This window comes from Chinchilla lanigera, unplaced genomic scaffold (assembly GCF_000276665.1).
Source record: "Chinchilla lanigera isolate Chin_1 unplaced genomic scaffold, ChiLan1.0 scaffold00012, whole genome shotgun sequence".
In the NCBI taxonomy this organism is placed as follows: Eukaryota; Metazoa; Chordata; class Mammalia; order Rodentia; family Chinchillidae; genus Chinchilla; species Chinchilla lanigera.
The window spans coordinates 26,066,081-26,085,744 of NW_004955413.1; the positions used below are offsets into that span (position 1 = coordinate 26,066,081).

At 46.1% G+C, this 19,664-nt stretch overlaps 1 protein-coding gene across 3 annotated transcripts; it reads left to right on the forward strand.

Annotated features, from left to right (window-relative positions):
• The first annotated feature begins 1,382 nt into the window (after nt 1-1,382).
• Nucleotides 1,383-18,589, forward strand: Adsl (adenylosuccinate lyase). Of its 3 annotated transcripts, XM_005379312.2 has the most exons (14): nt 2,024-2,135; nt 3,258-3,314; nt 6,259-6,462; nt 7,707-7,751; nt 8,461-8,540; nt 11,589-11,760; nt 11,927-11,973; nt 12,661-12,751; nt 13,510-13,579; nt 13,731-13,878; nt 15,833-15,923; nt 16,505-16,594; nt 17,054-17,230; nt 18,370-18,589. In XM_005379312.2, exons 3-14 carry the CDS (start codon nt 6,298-6,300, stop codon nt 18,454-18,456), a joined length of 1,263 nt encoding a protein of 420 aa, XP_005379369.1. In that variant the 5' UTR covers nt 2,024-2,135; nt 3,258-3,314; nt 6,259-6,297; the 3' UTR covers nt 18,457-18,589. The 3 variants fall into 3 exon arrangements, with proteins under 3 accessions (XP_013366875.1, XP_005379367.1, XP_005379369.1); XM_013511421.1 differs by lacking the exons at nt 2,024-2,135; nt 3,258-3,314; nt 18,370-18,589 and adding exons at nt 1,383-1,597; nt 17,371-18,204 and having other exon boundaries at nt 17,054-17,257; XM_005379310.2 differs by lacking the exons at nt 2,024-2,135; nt 3,258-3,314 and adding an exon at nt 1,384-1,597.
• The last annotated feature ends 1,075 nt before the right edge of the window (nt 18,590-19,664 follow it).

Here is a 19,664-nt window from a genome sequence, read left to right on the forward strand (position 1 = left end):
AGTGAGGCCCTGTTTCCAAAAAAAAACACAGTATGGATGCTGCAGCACACAGGTAAGGATGGATTTGGAGCTATTCAGAACCAGGTGTGGATCTTCTCCCTTTCTACAAGAGCAATCTAAATACAGTTTGCTGGGGGTGATACCAAATGCCTGTGATTCCAGCAGTCTTGGCTGCTTAGCTTAGCAAGACCCTGTCTAAGTAAGGGCTGGGGATGTAGCTCAATGTGAAGGCCCTAGGTTCTTTCTCCAAAAGCAGGGTGGGATGGAGTGGGAACAGTCTTCCCCTGCTTTCATCATCTATATATTGGGGACCATAATGGGGTAGCATTTATTGAGCACTTACTCTGTACCAAAACTTTCACTTGTATCCCCTCATTTAATAACACCGAACAAGCTAGGATTCTTAGATTAGATGAGTTCACCTGTATAAAGCACATAGGCCAGTGCCTGGTACCTAGGAAGATCTCCCCAAAATGATACTGATTTTCATTATTATTGGCCAAGCAGAGATGGGACTATCAGGGGATATTTTCTGGACTGGGTGTTAGGTAGAAGTTAGCAAGAAAAGTATTCCAGACAGGAGGTAGGGTAGTATGACACAGATTTGGGGTGTGATGCTTCTAAAGTGGGTTTTAGTCGGAAGTGGTGACACACCTGTAATTCCTGTACTCAGGAAGCTGAGGCAGGAGGACTGCTGCGAGTTCAAGACCATTCTGGGCTACATAGTGAGTTCAAGTCCAGCCTGAAGTAGGTAGCGAGACCCTGTCTCGAAAAATAAAGGGGGTTTTAAATCGGGCTGTGCTTTCTGGCTGTGTGCCTCTCCTTGTCCTCAGCCAGAAGCGCTAGCTAAAATCCATTCCTGTGCAGCTTGGCGTTAAGGGACTCACTTGGTACGCAATAAATACCAAATTCCTTTGGGCATCTTCATTTCTCCTCAGAATTGCGCCTGGTACCAGGCAGGCAGTAGGAGTGGGGTGAGGGAAGACGACAATATAATTGAATAATAACAGCCAACACACTGGGCCTTTTAAGTGTACCAGAAATCGCTCTAATATTGCATCTATCCAACCATTTTAAAAGGCGGGTCTTAATATGCCTGTTACAGATGGAAAAACAGGAGCAGAGGGATTTTGGTAGCTTCTAAGGCGCTTTATCTACCTCTATCTTCCCTATCTCATATCTCTATCTAACCCACTCTCCTATCTCCTACCCTACCCCATCCCATCCTTTGTTTACTGCTAATCACATTTCTGGTAAAGGAAGTGAACACGGTAACCCACACCACCGAGCCCTCGGCAACCTCCCGCGCTCTGGCGGGGACTCCCTGGAGGCGGGACCAAGCGGGGAAGTCCCGCCCCAGTGGAGGAAGTCCCGCCCCAGGCACCTAGGCTTCCGCTTCCGCTCTCGTTTGTCCTGTCCGCTGTGTAGCGGTCGCATGTTAGGGATGGCTGGCGGAGACAGTCGTTACTTGTTGGACACTTACCGTTCTCCCCTTGCCTCCCGCTATGCTAGCCCGGAAATGTGCTTCCTGTTTAGCGACAGGAACAAGTTCCGGACGTGGCGGCAGCTCTGGCTGTGGCTGGCGGAGGCTGAGCAGGTAACAAGCCCACAGGCGGAGGGTCGAGCCGGGCCAGGGGAGCGCGCCCCGGCACGTGCCAGGCGGGGCCCCGAGCCCGGGCTTGCGGCCACGGCACAGCGGCCAGGCTATTTTCGGCGGTTGTTCTGTGTCCTGAGGAGCTGTGGCCACGGCAAGGCCGGGGCAGGTGGCCCAGGACCCACACCTGTCACTCACGTTTTTTTTAGTCCTAGAGGGCCCGAGGCGAGGCAAGATGCAGTGTGTCGCTTCAGGCAACTCAGGTTGGCCATGGCTGCAAAAGTGCACTGCAGACCCTAATGCTGAGCTCACGTTATGTGCCGTACAGATTTTGCAGGCTCGGTGCTGTCCGCACACATTGCAGGGAGGAAAACAGCCAGAAGAGCGCGCGCGTGGTTTGCCCCACGCAGATAACGAGGCTGTGACGGGGCTGGGCTTTGAACCTGGCTTCCGCCCACGCTTGAGCTCGGCGCTTAGCCAGTTCTGCGGCGCCTGTGAAGTTAGCGACAATGAAACCGCACTGCAAAATAGAACTGTAAAAGTTAGGTTGTTTTCTTTCGCTTCCTTTTGTTTCTTTAATCTTTTTCTTATAACCACTTTTATAGTAGGATGGGCAGCAGGGTTTCTGTACCATCTGGAATTATGGAAGGCGTTTGGGGTTTAAAGTCATTCTTCGTGTGCTGGGATAGAGTTCAGAGTAATTGTTTTTTATTTGTGAGACACAGTCTCGCTACGTAGTTAAGGCTAGCGAGCTCACTGTGTAGTCCAGCCTGCCCATGAACTCGCTGCCGTCCTCCTGCCTCTGTCTCCCAAGCGCTGGGATTACAGGCATGCGGCACCAGCCCCGGCAGAATTCAAAGTTTTTGAACCATTTATCAATAGAAAAATTTTAGATTAAGAGATTTTTAAGAGGATAGAAAAATAAAAATTAAAAAAAGAGCCGGGCGTAGTGGCACACGCCTGTAATCCCAGCACTCGGGAGGCTGAGGCAGAAGGATCATTGAGAGTTCGAGGCCAGCCCGGGCTACAAAGTGAGCTCAAGGCCATCCCGAACTAAATAGCAAGACCCTGTCTCAAAAAAAAAAAAATTAATAAAGAGGATAGAGACACTGATGGTGTGTTATAAACTCCTCAAAAATAAAAGTGCTTGTGCTACTTTGTGGAACCCTAGAAAAGGTTTAGTTACCTGTGGCTTAGGAAAAAGTAATTTTATTGTGATAGAACATGGCCTGTGTAATTGAAAGCACACTCTGATTTTATGAGAAGAGGATCTACTGTATTCAAACCTAGCTCCAAGGAGATGAAGGGTCCTTTTGCCTCAGATCACCATCTCCTTTACAGGTGGACAAGGGTCTTTCTGGTGGTGGGGTGGGAGAGACAGAGATAATGCAAATCTCCATGCTGGCTTTGTCGTTTTCAGCCATCTTCAGCGTATCCTCTTGTGGAAAGCACAGCAGACTCCTAGCCTCCTGGGGCTGGCATCTGCATATCCTATCTCTTCTTTTGGGCTAAAGGGAGAAGGGGATGTTGCTATGTGTTCAGCAGGAGAAAGTTTGGAGAAGTTGCTTATCTCTAAAACAAAACAAAACAAAAAAAACTCTTAGCTTTTAAAGTTCCATTTGCAGTGCAGTTATATCATCACTGGAATCTTGTGTTTTCTCAGCTTCACAGAGCTGCATTTTGCCTCAGAGATGGAAGGGTCCCGGTGGCAATTTATTAGGTGGGTTTATACTCTGTCTTACAAAGGCCACAAATTCAACTGCTCAGCCCAGCAGTGTTAGAAATAGCTCTAGAGGAGCCTTCCCAGAGTGGAAGGAAACTGAAGGTGATCCAAAGAACACTGATATTTCTTCTCACGTTTCAGAGGGAAAGTGCCACCTCCAGCAAGGTGGCAGCATGCTGGCAAATGGCAAAGTAAAACTGGAAACGATCTGAGTAGTGCCTAGGACCCTGATAACATGGAACTTTTATCCCAGATGCCCTGCCCAGCCCATGTCACTGTGCTCCAAGCGTCCAGTGATAGGATAATTCCAGATATTTATATAGCACCTTCTGTGACCCAGGCCCTGTTTTATTGTGTGTGTGTGGGGGGGTGTTGAACCCAGGGCCTTCACACTGAGCTACATCCCCAGCCCTTTTTTATTTTGAGACAGGATCTCACTAAGTTGCCTAGGCTGGGTTGGAAATATCCATCCTGCCTCAGCCTGCCAGGGTGCTGAAGTTATAGTCTAGGTGGGCATGCCACTGCACTGTTGTTGATGTCATCTATGATGTCATTGGGGTCAGGCACTTTTTAAATAATTTACATAGGAGTCAGTATTCCCATACCTTAGAGCATGAATAAACTTTTGAGTGTTTTTTTTCCCCTGTAAAAATGTTTTTAAAAGACTTTACATCTAATAGCTCATTAATCTTTAAAACAGCTCAATAGGGTAAAACTGTTACTGGACCTATTTCACAAATGAGAGAATGGAGGCATAGGGAGATTTATTAAATTGACTCAGCTATTAGTGGTAGATAGTAGGACTTTAGTTATGCATTGTACTACTGTGTTTCTTCGATGCTCCATTCTAGAGATAAGGATAGTAGCACTCAGGAACACTTGACCAGGCTCACTGAATGGCTTCAACCTGAAATTGAATGTAGGGTTGTCCATCTGGCCTAGACATTGCCTGAAATGCAGACTGTTTTGGATTTAGATTACCTGTTGATTATCTGTTAGGTCAAATTTAGCAAGGTAAATTATATAATGACTTACTGATTGAGAGAGGGAAAAAGCTGAGAATAAGAAAGCAGGAGAAATGCATAAAGTTAGAAGTAGACAAAGTATGGATTTCAAGAAGATAGACTACTTTGGAGAAAGGAGCAGTGTGGTTGGTTACAGGGTAGTCTAACCACATACACAGACTGCTTTGGGAGAAGCCCTGAGGTGTCGTATCTACTAACTGAAGCATCTGGTGCTTCTGCCATATGTGAGTACTAACATGACTAGGAAATTTTTTTTTCTTATTTTGCAACAGGATCTCACTAAGTCACCCAGGCTTGCTTCAAACGTGTGATCCTCTTGTCTCAGTCTCCCAAGTAACTGGTATTACAGGCATGTACCACATCTGGCTAGTAGCTACTACCATCTTGGATAGTACAGATATAACTAATACGGCTTGAGTCATTTCACCACTGTATGTGTTTGGCCCTTGAAATCCAGGTAGATGTTGTGGGCTGCCAGCTGCTTTTATTACGTGAGTCCTGAAACCACTGAGCTACATCTCCAAACCTTTTTTTGTTTATTATTTTGAAATAGGGCCTCACTGAGTCATCTGGTTGCCCAGGCTAGGTTTGAATTTATAATCCTTCTCCTCAACCTCCCAAGTAGCTGGGATTATAGGGACACACTGTCATGTCTGGTTTGCTTTTTGAAAACCTAATTTTTTGGAGCCAGGCACAGTAGAACATGCCTGTAACCCCAGCACTTTGGAGGCTGAAGGAGGAGGATTGCTGAGAATTTAAGGCCAGCCTGAACTACATAGCAAGACCCTGTCTCAAAAAGCAAATAAAAAGCCTAAATTTTTTAGTAATAGATGTCTTTAAGATGTTGATAGCTGGGCATGGTGGTACACTCCTGTAATCCCAGCACTTGGGGGGCTGAGGAGGAGGATCGTTGCAAGTTTGAGACCAGCCTAGGTTGCAAAGTGAGTTCAAGGCCAGCCTAAACTGCATAGCAAGACCCTGTCTCAAAAAGACAACAAAAAGATGTTGATACAATTTTTTTCTCATGGCTATCTCCCATAACTGCTTTCAGCTACAACACATTTGTTGTTGGCAAAACTCCTTACAGAATTTTTTTTTCCCTTTAGACAGAGTCTCACTATGTAACCCAGGCTGGCCTGGAGCTCTCTGTCCTCTTGCATCTGCCTCCTAATGGTGGGATTACAGACATGCATGGCTGCACAAGGCCAAAATTCTGAATTTTGGCTTCTCTGAGTAAATTAGTCCACGTAGGTCAAATATAAAAGTGCTATACTTTGTATGCTTACATGGCAATCTGTAAGGATTAAGCAGTTACTAATAACAATTCTCAAGGTGGTGGTGGTGGTGCACACATGTATTCCCAGCGCACCAGAGGCTGAGGCAGGAAGATCCCTTGAGCCCTGGAGTTCAGGAACAGCCTAGGCAACAGAAAGAGAACTGGTCTTAAAACAAGCAAAGCTCTCCTCTGGTGCAGTATACATTCCAGAGGGGAAGGATAGGCTAAAAACTATGTTAAAATGTTACTTGGTGATAAATGTACTCTATAAAGCCAGGCTGAAGGACATAGTGACACAAAGTATTTGACAGGGATGTCGCAGAAGGCCTTTCTGAGTGAACAACACCTGAGCCCACGGACTAGAACATGAGAGGAGTGAACTAAGGAAGGGTACAGAGACAGGAGGAATAGTTGATGGCAGGATTGCTTTGCTGTATTTGAGTTTATATAGAATATAATTTATCATAATTCATTGAGAAAGTTCTTTTCCACAGCACCCCTTACACACTTTTATTTTGGTTGCTGCAGATTTTAAGAACTGGGCAGTAGGGCATAAATGCTAATATTTTTCTCAATGTCCCTTTAAATCAAATAATTGTGACACCAAGGTTGTTTGGTTTTATTTTTTCCTATTCTTCAGACATTGGGTTTGCCTATCACAGACGAACAAATCCAAGAGATGAAATCCAACCTGGACAACATCGACTTCAAGATGGCCGCAGAAGAAGAGAAGAAATTACGGCATGACGTGATGGCTCACGTGCACACGTTTGGCCACTGCTGTCCAAAGGCTGCAGGCATCATCCACCTGGGTGCCACCTCCTGCTATGTTGGAGACAATACAGTAGGACCCTCTGGTGCTCATATTGAGGGCTCAGTCTTTATAATACATTTATACGTTTTATTTTTATTTAGCCAGGCATGTTGGTACACATGCATAATCCCAGCACCCTGGGAGGCTGAATCAGAAGGATTGCTGGTTGAAACCCACCCTGGGTAACTTAGCGAGACCCTGTCTCAAAATAAAAAATAGGAAAGGTCTGAGGATGTAGCTCATGTGAAGCCCTGGGTTCAATCCCCACTGCTGTAAAGGAGAGAAAAAAAAAACCCAAAGTTTTCTTTCCAAAGGCCATTAAAACTTTGCTATGGCTTCTGAAAAGAAGGATTGCATTAAAATTGTCAGACAAAACCTTTGCCTAGCAAAATTGTCTTATAAGCACTTCAAAAGTAGCAAGCATTTCCATAAGAGTTTACTAGGTGCTGGGTACTTTACACATACTATTTTATATATTCTTCACAACTGCTGGGCCAGGGATATAGCTCAGTGGCACAAGCACTTGTCTGGTAAGCACGAGGTCATGAGTTCGATTGCTGGTACCAAAAAAAAACAACTGCCATAAGAGATAGATAGTAGGGCCAGGGAAATAGCTCAGTGGCACAAGCGCCTGCCTGCCAAGCGCAAGGTCCTGAGTTTGATCCCGAGTACCAAAAAAACAAAAAAAAAGATGGTGTTATTTCCATTGTTCAACAATTAATTTTTAAATTGCAGAAAGCTTACCCATTTCAGATAGGCGGTACTGAATTTGGTAGATGAAGCCAGTTGTTTGACCTTTACCATACTCTAGTTTTAGACTACATCCTCCCAAGAAATTCTTATAACTGCATTCAGTCCCTCCTTCTGCTGAATAGCTTTCGTGTCAGATCCCCTTTTAAAAGGGGCCGGGGATGTAGCTCGTGGCACAAGTGCCTGCATGGCAAGCATAAGGTCCTGAGTTCCATTCCCGGTACCAAAAAAAGTTCAAAAATAAAAGCTGGGGCTGTAGCTCAGTGCAGAGGTCCTAGATTTGATCCCCATACTACAAAAATGAGTGAGTGAATGTTGTTTCTTATGGATTCCATGAGTACGACGCTGCTTTTGACACAGTAATCAGAACAGCCTATGTTAGCACCTTCTGGCGTACACAGCGGGTTGGTAAAGGTGAGGTAGGCTACGAGCTGAAAAACCCAGCCGAGATGCCTAAAGAGCAGTACATAAAGTGTTAGACAAAGCTGTCTAATAATGTGAGACCATTGCATTTTTCTTTGCAGGACTTGATTATTCTTAGAAACGCATTTGACCTGCTTTTGCCAAAGGTAAGAAATTGGCAGAAGTTTCTTTGCAGCTCTAGATTCCCTGTGATAGGAGATGGGCTTCAATTACAAGCAATCAACACAGTGTCTCTGTAGATTATCATTTTCTCAGGTGACCCTCTGATCCTTAGAGCTAATTGTCCCTTCTTAGGTTAAACCAGTGTAAGTGAGTATTTTTTAAATCCAGGCTTTTAAATGAACAAAGTGAAGCCAGAAGCTTATTGCTAGGTATGTGGCTTAGGATTGATTTGGCGGTGAGGGAACTGAAGGGAAAAATGGAAACAGAGCGTTTGCAAATGGCAAGGGGACTGAAAGTTGGAGGGAGCAGAGAGGGCGGGGAAGGATGGGGGGTAAAAAAAGAATCAAGATGTGTTATATACAGGCACCAATTGCCCACCATAAATATGTGTACTGCAAACGTGTACCAATAAAAAAATAAATTTTTAAAAAATGAATTACGATTTTGTTCTGTTTTTCTGCAGTAGTCTTACAATAGTTTGTGGCTTTTGAGGTAGTCAGTTCAGCTTTCAAATGCAAGTTGTTGTAAAACCTGATGAGAGCAGAGCAGGCTACAAAGATGAGAAGATGGGGGCACGCACCCCCAGGAGCTGGAGGTCTGCCATATGTAAGTCTGTCTCGAGGTTTAGTTCCTGGTTACAGAATGAACTCACCGTGAATTCACTCTCTCTCCACCCCACGGTCTTTCTTGTAGCTTGCTAGAGTGATCTCTCGGCTTGCTGACTTTGCTAAGGAACACGCCAACCTGCCTACCTTAGGTTTCACACATTTCCAGTAAGTAACAAGATTATGTCTTGGGAAGTAGACCAACGTACATGCTTAAGGCTTTCAATTAAAAGAGTGAATCTCAAAGCATAACTCACGTAGATAATGTGAGAGGCTGGTGAGCAGTAAGCTTAGAAGCCAGGCATGGTGTTGTACACCTGTAATCCCAGCACACAGGAGACTGAGGCCTGAGGAAGATCACTGCGAGTTCAAGGCCAGCCTGGGCTACAAAGTGAGCTCCAGGCCAGCCTGAACTGCATAGCAAGACCCTGTCTCAAAAAAAGACCAAAAAAAAAAAGAAAAAGAAAAAAAAGAGAAAGTAAATCTAACAGTTCATTTGTTTTTTCTTTTTTATCTTTGAGACATAGTTTCACTGTGCAGTCCAGGGTGGCCTTGAACTTAACCTGGTCTCAAACTCAGAATGATCTGCCTCAGCCGCCCAAATGCTGGGATTATAGGCATGTGCTACCATGCCCAGCTCATTTGGAAAAAATTTATCAAAAGCCTTAGCATTTTCATACTCCTTAACTTAGTAATTCTCTTCTTAAGAATCTGGACTCAAAATTATGGGAAAAGCCTCATGCAAAAGATCTTTATTATAATACTTTTTTATTATAAGCATTGGAATCCAAATGACAGACTAAAAAACTAAATAAGGTATAGTACAACAACAGGCTGGAATAATATGGAACCATTACAAAGATGCTTATAAAACTATTTGTTTTGTTTTTTGTGTTTTTTTGGAGACAGGGTCTCATTATATAGCTCATGCTGGCTTTGAACTTAACCATGTAACCCAGGCTGTCCTCCAGCTCCTAGTAATGCTCCGGCCTCAGCCTCCCAAGTGCCAGTATTACAGACGTGCATCACCATGGCCAGCTGACAATAAATACTGATTATTCTGATTTATGATATCATAGAGAAGTTTTTTTCTAATTTTTGTTTTTTAAAGTATATACATGTTTTCATAGTTACTGAATAAAGCCCTTTTAAAAACTAAAAATGTCATCTTTGGAATGCCAGTGACAGGTACTGATGTTGAATAGTGGTGTCCTAGCATCTACTTCTTGTTTACTTTTCAGTGCTGGGCATCACACCCAGGGCCGTGAGCATGCCAGGCATGCACTGTGGCCCGGGGCTCCCTCCTGCCCTGCCTTGTGTTTTGATGAGATGTCATCATCTCATCATTGATGAAAGCCTATTGCACTTAATCTTCCTTGAAGTTAGGACTGGCTTTTTTTTCCAGTGCTGGAGATAGAACTTAGACGCGCACTGTACCACTTAACTACACCCCAAATGAGGCCTGATATTTATGGGTAACTTGTGAAGAAGTTGTGTGAAGGAGTTGGTGCGTGATGTGTGGCTTGACTCGTGATAGCTTTTGCTTTCCCTGCTGACCCCACACACACTGCGCACCATCGTCCTTGCCCCTCCTGAGGGAGAGGGGTGCTCAGGGGATCCAGAGGCTTTCCAGTGTTCCTGGGCGCTGGTGTTTGAGTATCACCTCAGTGTGTCAGCCCATGCATTTAAAACACAAAACAGGAGTGGTGACATGGAAGAGGCTGAGACAGGAGGATCACTGCAAATTCAGGCCCAGCCAGGGTTCTATAGTGATTTCAAGCCCAGCCTGAGCTACCTAATGAGACCCTGTCAAAAATATATATATATATATAATATAAATAAATATATACTATAGATAAATATTTATAAAAAGGATATAATTCATGGACCATGAAATTGGCCCTTTTAAAGTTTACAGTTCCTTAGCTTGTAGTATATTCAGTGTATTCACAGGGTGTTGCAGTTATTACCACTAATTTCAGAATATTTCCATCACCCTCAGAGGAAACACTGTACTTGTTCACATCACTCCTACAACTTTATGGCCTAGTTCCTGGCAACCACTGACCTGTTTGTGTCTCTATGGATTTATATAAAGGAAATGTAGTGTGTAACCTTTTGTGCCTGGCTTTCACTTAGCTCAGTACTTTCATTATTCACCCACAAAGCGTGTGCCAGAACTTCACCTCTTTTCATGGCTGAATAATATTCCACCGTGTGGATATACCGTACAGTATTTTGCTTACTTATTCATCAGTTGTGGACATTTGTGTTTCCAGCTTGTGGCTATTATGAATAATGCTACTCTGAAAAAATGCATGAAATGTCTTTCTTTGTTCATAATAGTAATCTATTGGCAGGGTTTAAGAAGAATTGCCATGAGACTAACTTAGGGGTATACTGCAGCATGTGATTGTGTCTTGGTGTTATCACCTGTCCATATCATGAGTCTAAAAGGAAAGAAATTCAGCCTGTAGTGGCCTGCACTAGCTATTAGAACTGGGACATTATAGCTCATTCATTACTGTGTTCTGTGTCCAGAAACAGACCTCAGTGTATTTGATTATAGAGTTCAGAAACAAAGCTGTTAGCATCCTTTGGTTATGTGTTCTTGGGGTCTTCTCCATGGCCACCCTAGAGCAGCCTTGTCCAGTACCTTCATTTTTAGCACCTAAAGTGTCAGCAGTTACCTTGTTTTGTTTACTCACTTCCACCACAGCATAAGTTCCACTGGACAGGGGCCTTTCTGTTCTGTTCTCTATTATATTTCCAGAACCAAGAACACCCTCTGTTACGTGAGTGTCTGATGTATTTCCTGCCAGTGTCCAGGAAGATAGGCATGAACAAGAGGGCATTACCCCTGCCCTTGTATTAAAATTTCTCGTTATGAAGAAACAACTAGGGCTGGGGAAATAGCTCAGCGGTGCAGCGCTTGCCTGGCAAGCGTGAGGTCCAGAGTTCGATTCCTGTTACCCAAGAAAATATTTTTAAAAAGACAGAAAAAACTATGGTGGTAGCCCTTGTGTTTTATAATCTTGGCATATTTATAAATGACATTGATCCTCCTTAATTATTATTTGCTCAAGCCTTTTAAGATTTTGTTCTTTTATTAGTCCCCTTTAAGGGGTGATACTGGCTATTAGAAGAAGGAATGAAGCCTTTCTGAAGCTGGGCCTTGACTTGACACTGTGTGTCTTCCCTTTGGGTTGTTTTCAGGCCTGCTCAGCTGACCACAGTTGGGAAACGTTCCTGCCTTTGGATTCAAGATCTTTGTATAGATCTCCAAAACTTGACACGCGTCCGTGACGACCTGCGCTTCCGGGGAGTGAAGGGCACCACAGGCACTCAGGCCAGCTTCCTGCAGCTGTTCGAGGGCGATCACGATAAGGTATGGGGGGAGGAGCGCAGACTCCGTGGTGGCTGCCCAAGAAATGAGGCTCCAGGTATTGGGGCTGGAAGGAGGTCAGAGAGCTGGGGGCTGGGCAGGATGACGGTTGAGAGCCTGTCCTGCCAGAGACCTAGGATTCTGTAGGAATGTGTCTATTCCCCCCCAGGTGGAGAAGCTGGACAGGATGGTGACAGAAAAGGCAGGATTTAAGAGGTAGGTACCTGAGGAAAGAGTTGGCCTCCTGGTTAAGGTGATGACAGGCCTGTGTTCAGTGTGCCTCTAGATTTGACCATAATTTTTCCTTTGTTCTATCCATTTCCTTCCATCTCTGGCCTGGTTTTTATTTTCTTAAGGTCTAGAATCTAGTTTTTTGTTTGTTTGGGTTTTTTTGTTTGTTTCATTTTTGTGAGACTGGATCTTGGTATGTAGTCTAGGATGGCCTTGAACACACAATCCTCCTGCCTCAGCTTTCTAAGTCCTGGGGATCTGAGGCACACGCCACCATGCCCAGCTAGATTTTCTTCTATTATTATTTTATCCCTGAGCTGCCATCAGCCCTAGATTCTGTTTTCTTACAACATATTGAAAAAGGAAGCTACTTACTGCTGTCTTTAGAACTGCCTTACCAGTGTGGCTGTTTACCCATGTGGCCTGCAGTGGGTTAGTCTGAATCTGACCATTTCCTCTGAGGTCTACAGGCTCTTCCATAGCTTCTACCAGGCGGTTTACATTGAGCTGTGGCAGGACATGGGCACACACCACCATCTTCCCTCCTCAGGTCAGAAAAGCTTCCTGAGGAGTAGAAAAAAGGACATAACAACAGTTGGTTCCAGGAGTGAATGAGCGTTGACGGCTGCATTTTGACATTTTAACATAAGTCTCTTTTCTGTTCATTTCCAGGGCCTTCATCATCACAGGACAGACGTACACACGGAAGGTGGACATCGAGGTGCTGTCTGTACTGGCGAGCTTGGGGGCGTCAGTGCATAAGGTGAGGGCAGCTGTCGTGGGAGCTTTGGTCACCAGAGCAGACAGTCCCAGTCCTGTCTCTCAGTCCTGCCCCAGTTCTAACAGTTTGGGGCCTGTAAATGGAGCCCTTAAATTGAGGTTTGTCAAAGGGAAGACTTGTTGCAGCATTCTCCTTAAAGTTACTTGAAGGGCCTGGCATGATGGTGCACACCTATAGTCCCAGCACGCAGATGAGGCAAGAGGATCACCCCAAGTCCAAGGCCAGCCTGGGCTACATAGTCAGTTCAAGACTAGCCTGAACTACACAGCGAGACACTGTCTCAAAAAACAAAAAAATTACTGTAAGAATAGGAAATGCCAATTTTACTGATGGGTACAATTAATCTTGCCAAGCCGGGCGTCGTGGAACACACCTGTATTCCTAACCCTCGGGAAGCTGAGGTAGGAGGATTGTTGTGAGTTTGAGACCAACCTGGGCTACAAAGTGTGCTTAAGGCCAGCCTGAACTGCATTAAAAAAAAAAAAATTAATCTTGCCATTGTCATTCCCTGAGGTCCTAAGCAGTGCTTCTCAGAAGTGTGTCAGTGCTCCAGTGTTCGTCCTCCAGCTCTTGAGCAAGGGGCATCCTGGGTAAGATGCACCCCAGGAGCTTTTGGACAGGACAGGCTGATGCATCCTCAGCTCAGTGACAGCTGAACAACAGCAGAGATCGCCTCTGCTCTGCCAGCATCGGCCCTGCTCCCAGCTCTCCACTGACGCCCATTCCCCTGCTTCCCCCAGATCTGCACTGACATCCGCCTGCTGGCAAACCTCAAGGAGGTGGAGGAGCCCTTTGAGAAACAGCAGATTGGTGAGTATAGCTGGAGACCCAGGAGCACCCGGCGCTGCTGGAGCAGTGTGTGGACTTGTGCTAAGAGCTCGCCTGGTGCCACACGCTGCTTGTGCACCTGCTGCCCCCTGAGGTCTTCCTGCCTTTGGCTCTTGTCCCCTCGCGTGGGCAGGCTCCAGTGCGATGCCGTACAAGCGGAACCCCATGCGCTCAGAACGGTGCTGCAGCCTCGCCCGTCACCTCATGGGCCTTGTCATGGACCCGCTGCAGACAGCATCCGTGCAGTGGTTTGAACGCACGCTGGATGACAGTGCCAACCGGTGAGTGGACGCGGGGGTGTTACATACAGTGTTGGGACCAGAGGAGGTGCTGGAGGCAGGACACATTCGAGCATCTATGTGTTGTATCTCCCGAGTCCAGCAAGGAGGCCAGAACAAAGAACAGGAGCTGGGGGTGTAGCTCAGGGATTAAAGCACTTGCCTACCATGAGAAAGGCATGGGGTTCAAACCCCAGTACTGCAGAAATACAAAACAACAGAGGAAACTGTGAGCTGGGCTTGGTGCTGTGTGCCTATTGTCCCAGCCATTCAGGAGGCTGAGGCAGGAGAATTGCTTAGGGATTTGAAGTCAGCTTGAGTAACAGGTGACCTTATCCCAAAGAAGAAAGAACAGTGTGGTGGTAGTGCTATGATGTATTCAGTGCATCTCTGGGAGCAAAGAACAGTGTTAAAGGAACTGGGGAACGTGTCAGTCATTTAAGGACAGCAGAGGAGAAAGAACGGCTGAGGGAGTTACTGACAGCTGGGAAGTGCGGAGGAATGAAGCCGAAGGGTGGCAGGAAGGAAGGCAGGACTTGATCGCGATGCGGCCAGCTAGTGGGGGCCTCACAGGCCCTGGTGCTACACCGCAGGCAGCCAGACAGTAGCTGTGCTGTCCTGCTGAGTCACAAGGTGGGTCAGAGGAAATTGTCACTACACACATATGTCGCAGCACATGCATGGTTTTCTGCTTTATGTCTGCTCATCTAGAGCAGGTTCATACTGCTCTAGTTTGCTTGCCTTGTACTAGGGTTTTCTGAGTGGAAAAGGATGTGGAGTTAAACATCCTCATTCAGAAGCCAGCCATTGGGCTGGGGATTTAGCTCAGCGGCACAGCGCCTGCCTGGCAAGCGCAAGGTCGTGAGTTCGATTCCCGGTACCGGAGAAAAAACAAAAAAAAAAAAAACAAAAAAAACAGAAGTCAGCCATTGAGTTCAGTCATCCTTTGGTATTTGAGGGAAACCCCCACCATCACAAAAACCAAAATCTGTGGTGTTTCACCCTTTATGTGACATGGTATAATATTTCCACACAATGTACATAGGTCCTCCTGTATACTTTCTTTTTTGAGACAGGCTCACTATGTAGTTCAGGCTGGCTTTGCACTCACTATGTAGCCCAGGATGGCCTCGAACTCACAGTGATCCTCCTGTCTCAGCCTCCTGAGTGTTGGAATTACTGGTGTGTGCCAGCACAACTGGCCCTCCCATATAGTTTGCAATACCTAATACAATGAGTGTTATGTATTGTAAATAATTGTGATACCATCTTTAGGGGACAAGAAAATAATATGTATGTTCACTACTGATGTAAATTTTTTCTCAAATATTTTACATCCACACTTGGTTGAATCTGTGGATGCCAAACCCTCAGGATCTGAGCCAACTGTGTCTTAGGAGGGTGTGGCCTAATCTGTTTGCCTGGTCAATCGCTCTGGCAACTGCTGGTGGTGACACACACTTATAATCCCAGCAATACCCTATCTCAAAAAAATAAAGCAAAGCCACTGGGGCAAAATGATAAGTGAAAAAAGGCTGAGTTGCTCAGCAGTGGAGTGCTTGCTTAGCATGCTCCAGGCCCTGGGTTCCATCACCAGTACTGCAAAAAGCAAAAAAACGTCAACCTGGCAACAGCTGGGAGAATCCGTCCTCAGGTTAGGGACTCAGAAGAGTTAGGGAGAGCAGGTCTGTGGCAGGAAGTGGAGAGCAGTAGGGGCTGAGGTTGGTGGGAGTCTGCAGCAGCTGGGTTAGCCGAGCTCTGGCCGTGGGCCGGGGGCCTGGACTGGCCACGCTAAAGATCAGAAGCTCACAAGGACGTCAGAGTGGATGAGGCGGTGTGAAAGCGAAGGAGTGTTCAATGACAGAAGTCAGTAGGGGAGCTTCTCTGGCTGCACCCTGTGGGTCTCTGAAGTCATGGTTTGTTTAAAGAGCTAATCAGGTGGCTGTTTGTTTTGTAGGCGTATCTGCTTGGCCGAGGCATTTCTCACTGCAGATACCATACTGAATACGCTGCAGAACATTTCTGAAGGACTGGTGGTGTACCCCAAAGTAAGAGAGCTGGATCTGAAGTACAGTGCTGGGAGGAGTTGAGCCACGGGAAGGGGTGTGTTCTGAACTGAGGGTGTCGGGTCTGGATTCTGGCCTGGGGAGTTCTTCCCCCTTGGGGCTCATCCAGGACCCCGTGACCTAGATCCTAGGGAACAGGCTCTGTGTGAATCACAGGTACAGCTGTAGAACAAGAGAAAATACTTCGCATGGCCTTCCCCTGTCCGCCAGCCTGTGACCAGCAGGCAGGTGCATTTCCATCTCACACTCAGGTCTTGGGGCTTGGAGCCAAAATTTAACACATTTTAGGAGTTTAGGGTTTAGGAATTGTTCTTTAGGAGCAGCTTCCAAAAGTTTCCTCAAACTAGCGTTCCTCTTTTTAAAATCAGGGTAAATCTCCGGATTTATAAGAAAACAGAAGTACAGCATAAAATAAAACAACTCAGTACCCTCTCTGTCTCCATAAATAATGGTGCCTCACGTCCCTGCTGTGCACTTGAACTGGACATAGTTGGTATCCTGTGTGTCTGTGACTTCGTAACCTTGAGGCATCTGTTGGCCTTCGTCTTTTTCTTTTCTTCTAGGTCATTGAACGGCGCATTCGGCAGGAGCTGCCTTTCATGGCCACAGAGAATATCATCATGGCCATGGTCAAAGCTGGGGGTAGCCGCCAGGTGTGTAGCTTCTGATACGAGTACACACACACACACACACACACACACACACACACACACACACACATGCGCGTGCACCCCACCGCCCTGGGAGGAATTGGAAAGGGGAGGCATTTCTTTCATTACCCTCAGTCCTGATATTGCCATGGGCCAGTGACCGTATTCTGCCATCTTCATTAGAAATGAACCACATAATCAGTTAGAAAAAGTCCACTCTTAGTGAAGGGATCAGTTTGGAAATCCAGCGGGAAGTAAGAGCAAATGGTGCACGAGGCTTTTGAGAAGGGCAGTGACCACCTCAGGGTCCTCCACGGTGAGGTGAGAGTTGAGATCCTGGTGGAGTCAGACTGAAGTGGCCCTCCTCCGCCCAGAGGGCTTTTCACTGCGTGCTGTCTACTGACTTCCAGCAGAGTTCGGCATCCTGTCGGCCGGGACCTGACTCTCCCTCACCCTTCCCAGGATTGCCATGAGAAAATCAGAGTGCTTTCCCAGCAGGCAGCTGCTGTGGTTAAGCAGGAAGGGGGCGACAATGACCTCATAGAGCGGATCCAGGCCGATGCCTACTTCAGTCCCATTCACTCCCAGCTGGAGCACTTGCTGGATCCTTCTTCCTTCACGGGCCGGGCGTCCCAGCAGGTGAGCAGCCCTGGGTGCTTCTAAAAAGTCTCCCGGGGCTGGGGATTTAGCTCAGCGGCAAAAGCGCCTGCCTGGCAAGCGCAAGGTCGTGAGTTCGGTTCCCGGTACCGGAGAAAAACCAAAAAAATAAAAAATAAAAAGTCTCCCTAGGGCCTTTTTCTGTCCTGCTGGGTTGCAGAACTGGGGTACTATCCCTGATGTCTCTTACAGGAGGTATGAAACGGGGCTGGTTAGATATCAGGGTAGGTTGCTGGCCTATAATGTAAAGGTTTGGCAGTTTTGAGTTGCCTTAAGTATTTCCACCCTGACTTTCTCAAAACTTTATCTCACAGTGGGGTTGCATGGTAGTTGCTCATAAGGCTTGTATTTTCTCTTAGCCTTTTGAAAAAAAATGGAAGAATTTAAAAAATTTTAACTGAGTACATAATGTTTTCAGTATGTGTTCTAGGAGGCTGAGACAGGAGGATCACAAGTTCCAGTCCAGCCTGGTCAACACAGCAGCTTAGCAAGACCCTGTTTCAAAACTTTAAAAAGGGCTGGGGATGTAGCTCAGTGCAGAGGCCCTGGATTCAATCCCTAGTACCTTCACAAAGTGCCGGGGGCGGGGGTATCACTCACCAAGCAGTAAGTGAAGAGGGCTTGAGTTGAGGTAGTGGTTGCAGACACAGACCAGGGGAGAGAGGGAGAGAACGTTGACCACTTGGTGGCTGGGTGGTGGGCTGGGGACGGGAAGATGATTTCTTGGTGACTGGGTGGAGATGGAGGAACCGACACAGGGCATGGGCTGCTGGGCCTCTGTGCATCTGGGGGGTGAGGGGGGCCAGGCAGAGGTTTCCGACTGACAGTTGAAGAGCGTAGATGCCAGTGGCGGAGTAAAACTGTCAAGTAGGTCTTGGTGACATTGAAAAGCCATCACCACCGGGCGTGGTGGCGCACGCCTGTAATCCCAGCACTCGGGAGGCTGAGGCAGGAGAATCGTTGTGAGTTCAAGACCAGCCTGGGTTACAAAATGAGCTCAAGGCCAGCCTGAACTGCATAGTGAGATCCTGTCTCAAAAAAGACCAAAAAAATAAAAAAGAAAGAAAAGCCATCACCTTTGCCGTTTTCCTTTGTCTCCCATTTGCTTTCCTCTTTGGCAGGTACAGAGATTCCTGGAAGAGGAAGTTTATCCACTGGTGAAACCATATGCAGGTGTGATGGAAGTGAAAGTAGAATTAAGTCTGTAGAGTCGGAAGATTAATAAATGGAAAGTCATTGATAGTTTATTAATTGTATTGCTGAGACATGAAAATAGTTCACCTGTAGTGCCTCATTTACCTCAAGAACTGCTAGCGTGAATTAATACAGCACTTCCCTCTATTTGTGCGTATCTTTGGCATAACAGTGCATTGTCATAGCATTTTTTACAATAACACAAACCTCTGCCTGGAGCTGACACTTCCTTTCTGTTCCTCCGAGGTAAATTCTCCAGCTACCTCAAGTCTAAAGAATTGGGCTTATATTGCAATAAGCCCATTGTAAGTGAAAAATGCACTTATTGCAGTAACCCATCAGACATCATAGCTTAGCCCATTACCCAAAATGCATTCAGAACCTTGCATTAGCCTGCAGCTGAGCAGAATCATCTCACACAAAGCCTCTTTCTAATGAAGCATTGGTGTATTAAGTGTTCTGCTGCAAGTGCAGACCAGCGGTCGCGGGCACCCTCCCCACCATGGAACAGAGAAGTTCCACGTTGGGGAACCGAGCCACCCTGTCGGGACCTTGGGTCGTTCTTCTTACGTGTTCACTAGGTTGTGAAGTGGCGGAAAATTCCTGGTCCTCTCATGAAGATGAATTTGATCTGAGTCTAGCATAATAACCCCGATTTGGTGATTTAATACAGTCAGATAACTATTTTTAGTCATATTTGGCTAAAATAATGAAATTTGAAGCGCTTTCCCCTCAAAAAAAAATTTGATTATCAGATTTAGTCAGCTCAAGCTGTGCCTGCATCATTTCACCTTTTGATAAGGCTGATGTATCAGGAAAATGCAATTGGGCATATTGATTTCATCATAGCGGCTGACAGCCTCTAATCCTTGTTCCATGGATTGGTTGCTGATTAAGCCAACAAAGAAGTCTGAGTTATAATCACCACCTGGGGAGGAAGTGCTAGCGTTCACATGATTCATTCTACACATTCTCAGTGTCAAATGAAAGCAGCAAGGTGTGACACAAGCCTGTGTTTCCAGCACTCTGGGAGGCTGAGGCAGGAAGATTGCACGTTCAAGCCCAGCCTGTACAACTTAGTGAAAAAATGAAGATTTGCGAATGACACAAGACTTGGAGAATTAACCAACACATTTACTTGGGAAAATAAGATTTCACGTGGCAAGTATAAATGTAAACTGGGCATATGGCCACATGCCTGTAATCCCACCACTCAGGAGGC

What these genes read in the sequence shown, in the direction of transcription:
- Adsl (XM_005379310.2), top strand. Translation starts at nt 1,436, where the DNA reads ATGTTAGGGATGGCTGGCGGAGACAGTCGTTACTTGTTGGACACTTAC. An exon ending in TTGACCTGCTTTTGCCAAAG is followed by an intron (nt 7,752 to 8,460) that starts GTAAGAAATTGG and finishes TCTTTCTTGTAG; the next exon opens with CTTGCTAGAGTGATCTCTCG. An exon ending in CGGGCCGGGCGTCCCAGCAG is followed by an intron (nt 17,231 to 18,369) that starts GTGAGCAGCCCT and finishes CCTCTTTGGCAG; the next exon opens with GTACAGAGATTCCTGGAAGA.